The sequence below is a fragment of the Mandrillus leucophaeus genome, unplaced genomic scaffold (assembly GCF_000951045.1).
Source record: "Mandrillus leucophaeus isolate KB7577 unplaced genomic scaffold, Mleu.le_1.0 Scaffold441, whole genome shotgun sequence".
Lineage (NCBI taxonomy): Eukaryota > Metazoa > Chordata > Mammalia > Primates > Cercopithecidae > Mandrillus > Mandrillus leucophaeus.
The window spans coordinates 578,486-584,458 of NW_012104710.1; the positions used below are offsets into that span (position 1 = coordinate 578,486).

The following is a 5,973-nucleotide window of genomic DNA, read 5'->3' on the forward strand; positions in this document are numbered from 1 at the left end:
TGCTCTTAATCCATAAATCTCCTATGTATTTTTTATAGGCTCACAAACTTAAAGTGCACAGTTAAAAATTAATGTAAAAAATAGGATACTGAATGGTGATAGTGTTTATGTGACTATTCAGAGGTAATTTATACAAGTTAAATTCTTGGTATGCCATAAGCAATATAACTTGGATTAGTGTTCATTGAGTCAGCTTGAAATAGGTCAAGTGTACTGGCCAGGTGCGGTGGCTCATTCCTGTAATCCCAGTATTTTGGGAGGCCGAGGCAGGTGGATCACCTGAGGTCAGGAGTTCGAGACCAGCCTGGCCAACATGGTGAAACCCTTTTTCTACCAAAAATACAAAATTAGCTGGGTATGGTGGCACATGTCTAATCCCAGCTACTTGGGAGGCTGAGGCAGGAGAACTGCTTGAATCCGGGAGGTGGAGATCGTGCCATCGCACTCCAACCTACACAACAAGAGTGAAACTCCATCTCGAAAAAAAAAAAGAAATAGCTCAAGTACGTATATTTCATCATCTCAATGCCCTTCGCATAGAGGTGCTCAATGGACATGGTGAAATTTTACTGTGGATGTATACAGGTAGGCCACTACAATGTGATGCTTCCTAAAATTTACTCCAATGAAAATGTTAATAACAAAATTTTTTGAACCGAACTCTAATACATTACCAAAACAAAGTTCTGATTTTTTTTCTCACTTTTAATGCTTAGAGGAGAGGATCTTTATAAGGAGCCTGTAATATCTCCTATTATTACATACTTTTTTTTCTGAGGAGGGATTTGTGTTCTCATCTTTGAATTGGGGTCTGAGTCACCCCTTAAAAAATAGCAATTTAGTGAAACAGCATATGGGAAGATCTATAAATCAGGGAAAGAAAGATGGTTATATGTGGGTGGCTGAGGCGGGCGGATCACTTGAGGTCAAGAGTTCAACATCAGCCTGGCCAACATGGTGAAACCCCATCTCTACTAAAAATAAAAAATAAAAAATCAGCCGGGCGTGGTGGTGTGTGCCTGTAATCCCAGCTACTCAGGAGACTGAGGCAGGACAATCACTTGAACCCAGGAGGTAGAGGTTGCAGTGAGCCAAGATCTCGCCACTTCACTCTAGCCTGGGCAACAGAGACTCCGTCTAAAAAAAAAAAAAAAAACAAGAAAGATGGTTATATGTAACTTCCTTTCAAGATTAGAAGGAAAAAAGTTGAGGCCGAGGCCAAATAATGCCTCTTTTAATTTAATCCACTGTAGCTGAAAATCAGCAGCAAGCACAATAACTGATTTTTAAAAAGACCAAGAGGAAATTCTGTAGGACAAAATATCGGCCCTGTCTAATGCAAAAGAAGCAATGGGAGAGGGGGAGAAGAAAGGGCAAATAAATACAGTTGAAATCTTATAAAGATAATGAAAATCTGTTGAATTAGAATATTAATACTTCTAAAAAGTTTTATGCATTTCCAGTCTCAGAACTGTGAAGCTTTAAAGTGCATTAAGAGAACTGCAGGCACCACCAAATTGACAATTCAGAAGAAAAAAACAATCTGAAGCCTTATTTTTAAAAAGGCCTTTACAAGATAAGGCAAGTTGTGTTAACTCTGCTATCTGGCCTTTTAATGAGTTACATGATTTTTAAGCATGCTGTGTTGAAAATTCATTTTGAATAACAATGGGGAAGGAAATATCATATAACTTGTAATTTCCATGATCTGAATATGTAGAAGATAAACTGTTACCAAATACTGACCGAAAGCCGCTTAAGAAGAGCTGTCTGGTTACCTTTGTATACAACATCATAACATTCATTGTAGGTAATTTCATACATAAGGATTTAGTTCTGGAGTCTCAGGGCAAGTTAGATGAACATCTCTGAATCAGCAATGCATGACAGGAATCACAAACCCGTACTGGTTTTGGTGAAGAAGGCAAAGGTAGTTCGTTGTCAGAGCAGGCATTACAGAAAATTTCCCCACAGTTTCTACAGTGGTGCTATTAAATAAATCAGAGGGGGAAAAAAAAAAACTTTAATAAGCATTTTTGCACCCCAAATTTTGGGACTCACTTCCTACCTCCCTTACCTTTCTCTTAGAGAGTGAGAATTCCTTTTCACAAAGTTTACAATGTGTTGCTTCTTTGTCTTTCAGCCAAACCAGTCCCTAGTAGGAAGAAAATATTAATGCTCAAATTGGTAACGCTAAAAATTATATGTGAAAACTTTTCCCCCAAGAACATTATTTATAGGATAGATATATGAAGAATGGAAAATAAGTTATTTTCTTTGAGAGATGTATATATTTGTAGGATAAAATATGTATGGTATTAGCCTCAAAATATTCTGGGTAGGGGACGGGGATGTGGATTAAGTACAAAAACAAGATTGCAGCCAGGCGACAATGGCTCACACCAGTAATTCCAGCTACTTGGGAGGCTGAGGTGAGAGGATCGCTTGCGGTCTAGAGTTCGAGACCAAGCTGGGCGACATAGAGTCTGTCCCTTAAAAAATAAAAATTGAAAAAATGAAAAATCAGGACTGCACATGATAAATATTGAATATAGGCAATGGTTCATTTTACTCTTTCTATACAATTGTGTATGTTAGAATATACACATGTAGAAATGCTTTAAAGAGGTAAAAATCTGTTACTGATGGGAATTCTCTTCAGGAAAAGAAACTTAAAGATTAAAAGAACCTTAAAAATACTCCAACAGCATTTTATTTTTTAAATGTTTGTGGGTACATAGTTACATATTTATGGGGTGCATGGGATGTTTTGATACAGGCATGCGATGTGAAATAAGCACATCATGGAGAATGGGGTATCCTAGTCCAACAATGTTTAAAGATAAATTCTCACTGTGTGAAATGCAATAGGTTGGCATTATGTATAACTTATACCTTAAGACCCTAAAATTTGAAGGAAATTAGGGAAATCAGATATTGGAGTTCATTATTTTGTAAGACCTCTTTAGGAGGCCTAGGCAGGAGGATTGCTTGAGGCCGGGAAGACTGCCCTGAGGAACACAGACTCCATCTTTACAAAAAAATTAACCAGGCTGCGTGGCATAAGCCTATAGTTGCAGCTACTCTGGAAGCTGAGAAGGGAGAATTGCTTAAGCCCAGGAGTTTGAGGCTGCAGTGAACTATGATTGTGCCACTGCACTCGAGCCTGAGCAACAGAGTGAGACCCTGTCTCCAGAAAAAAGGGGGGGGGGAAAAAAGGACCTCACCTTAAGAAGTTTTACATGGCTATTTCTCTCAACTTTTATAACATATTTAATAGCTGCTATGTAAACGATAGTAAAAAATGGATGTAGGTAGTCTTAGGCAGTATTTATAACAACTTGACCTTTTTTTTTTTTTTTCTGAAAAGAGACAGAGTCTCACTCTGTTGCCCAGGCTGTAGTGCGGTGGTGCAATCTCGGCTCACCGCAACCTCTGTCTCCCAAGTTCAGTGATTCTCCTGCCTCCGCCTCCCTGTAGCTGGGATTACAGGCACACGCCCCCATGCCCGGCTAATTTTTATATTTTTAGTAGAGATAGGGTTTCAAAATGTTGGCCAGGATAGTCTCAAACTCCTGATCTCGGGTGATCCGCCCACCTCGGCCTCCCAAAGTGCTGGGATTACAGGCATAAGCCACCACGCCCAGCCTACTTGACCCACTGTTAACCAGCTTGCTTAACCAATCTTGGCTAGAAAGACCTTTTTTCCCCTATGAAGGCAACTTTGTTAGATGATTATCAGCTTTACAATGAGAAGACCCAGATGAAGGAGGAGACTCAATACTGATTGATTTCCTAGAACATGTTCCTAAAACAGCCCAGACCAAAGAACCCAAGTATAACAGAAGATTCCAACTTGGACATGGAGCAACTGCAACCTATAAATTACTACTGAAGCACAGGAACCTTTATTACCTATCACAGGAACCCTATTACCTTAGAGAGAGAAATTATCTAAGAAAGAAAGGCCCATAGACACATTTCTAAAAACATGAGTTTTCTTAAAAGACTTTTCCAAAAGCAGAATTCTTTGAAGAAAAAAAAGACTAAGCATTCACAGATCAAGATCACAAGGTTAATTTCAGGTCTTTTTGTTTCATTCACAGTCTTAATAACTAGCACTTATTGTACAGCAGAGATAATACAGTGTTGGCTACTGCATGTGAGGAAGCCTAAGTCTCCTTAGAACACAGGATTATAAGGGCTTTTTTTTTTTTTTTAACTAGATAGTTCATATCAGACAAACACCAGCAAAGAGTCAGATGGCTTGAATCATAGAATATATATATATTTTTTAATGCAGGATGGGGGCCAGGTGCAGTGGCTCACACCTGTAATCCCAGCACTTTGGAGACTTTGAAAGGCCAAGGTGAGAGGCTCTCTTTAGACCAGGAGTTCAAGACCAACCTGGGCAACATAGCAAGACCCCATCTCTAAAAAAAAAAAAAAAAAAAAATTAGCCAAGTGTGGTGGCATGCACCTGTAGTCCCAGCTACTTGGGAGGCTGAGGTGGGAGGATTGCTTCAACCCAGATGTTCAAGGTTACAGTGAGCTATGATTATGCCACTGCACTCCAGCTTGGGAAACAGAGGAAACTCTGTCTCTGAGGGTAAAAAAAAAAAAAGGCAGCAGCAGGAAGGGACCCTAAAAGATAATCTAACTTGATGAAAACCATACAAAGGAAAGTGATTTGCCAAATGTCCCAAAGCCACCTAGTGGAAGCAGCTTGTAAGGGCGTTAGGTTCTGAAACAACCTTGCTGACTTTGAGACTAGGACTTTGGAGACTAGACCTTGAGACTAGGCCTTTGGAGACTTCTTTTCATTGAACTTACCTGCCGCCCTCCCAGGGAGAGAAGCTCACTTTAAGCTAAGCCTAGTGTGTCCCTGTGAAGGGATCTCAGACATGAGCACCTGTAGCCCTCTCATTTTACACATGAGAAAATTTAAAGCCTAGAGAACTGAAGCTGCCTGCTCAAGGAAACAGCCGTTTACCAGAAGAGCTAAGACTAGAACGGAACAACCTCTTGCTCTGCAAATAAACAGCAATTTTTCTCTGCCCAATTCCAGGATGTTAGCTGCTAGACTTACACCCCCTAGATAGGATACTATGGGATTCTTCTCTGGAGAAACTCACTGCTACAGAGAAAAGTACTGTAAATACTAAACATAAGCAGAGAGTACCCAATAGTTCACTAATCACAGCAGATTTCTCTATGGTGAGGCCTACTAGTCTACAACAACCCACCCAACCAACATACACACAAGGTTTCCAATAACCCTTATTTGTGCCTTTTACTGAAATTGGGGGATATCACAACATTTGAGAAAACTTCAGAGAATCAATAATGAGGCCGGGTACAGTGGCTTACACCTGTAATCCCACTACTTTGGGAGACTGAGGTGGGAGGATCACTTGAGCCCAGGAGTTTGAGACCAGCCTGGGCAACACAGTGAGACCCCCACCATCTCTAAAAAATAAAAATTAGTGGGGTATGGTGATGTATACCTGTGGTCCTAGCAACTCAGGAGGCTGAGGAGGGAGGATTGCTTGAATCCAGAAGTTCAAGCTTACAGTGAACTATGATGGATGGAGTCACTGCACTCCAGCCTGGGCAACAGAGACACTTTCTCTAAAAAAAAATTTTTTTAATTAAAGAAAAACATTTTTTAATGATAATATCAAACACAAAATATGACAGGATGCTATTTTTTAAAGGAAAAATTAGCAAATAATAGTCCATTGAATGTTAAAAATATGCCTGCAGAAAAAATAGCCCACAGAAGGTTACACCTGAATCTAACCAAGGCTTTATTTTATTTTATTATTTAGATGGAGTCTCGCTTTGTCACCCAGGCTGGAATGCAGTAGTAGGATCTCGGCTCACTACAACCTCTGCCTCCCAGGTTCAAATGATCCTCTTACCTCAGCCTCTCAAGTAGGTGGGACTCCAGGCGCACACCACCATGCCTGG

General features: G+C 40.1%; 1 protein-coding gene across 2 annotated transcripts in view; it reads right to left on the reverse strand.

Annotated features, from left to right (window-relative positions):
* Window positions 1-1,430: 1,430 nt before the first annotated feature.
* The window catches only part of RUFY2 (RUN and FYVE domain containing 2), a 67,506-nt gene continuing 62,963 nt past the window's right edge, over window positions 1,431-5,973 (reverse strand). For both annotated transcript variants that reach the window (XM_011994088.1, XM_011994087.1), the window contains exons 17-18: window positions 2,078-2,155; window positions 1,431-1,988 (exon numbers count right to left, since the gene is read on the reverse strand). In XM_011994088.1, the coding sequence (XP_011849478.1) occupies window positions 1,845-1,988; window positions 2,078-2,155 (222 nt within the window). In that variant the 3' untranslated portion in view covers window positions 1,431-1,844. The remainder of the gene's footprint in view (window positions 1,989-2,077; window positions 2,156-5,973) is intronic.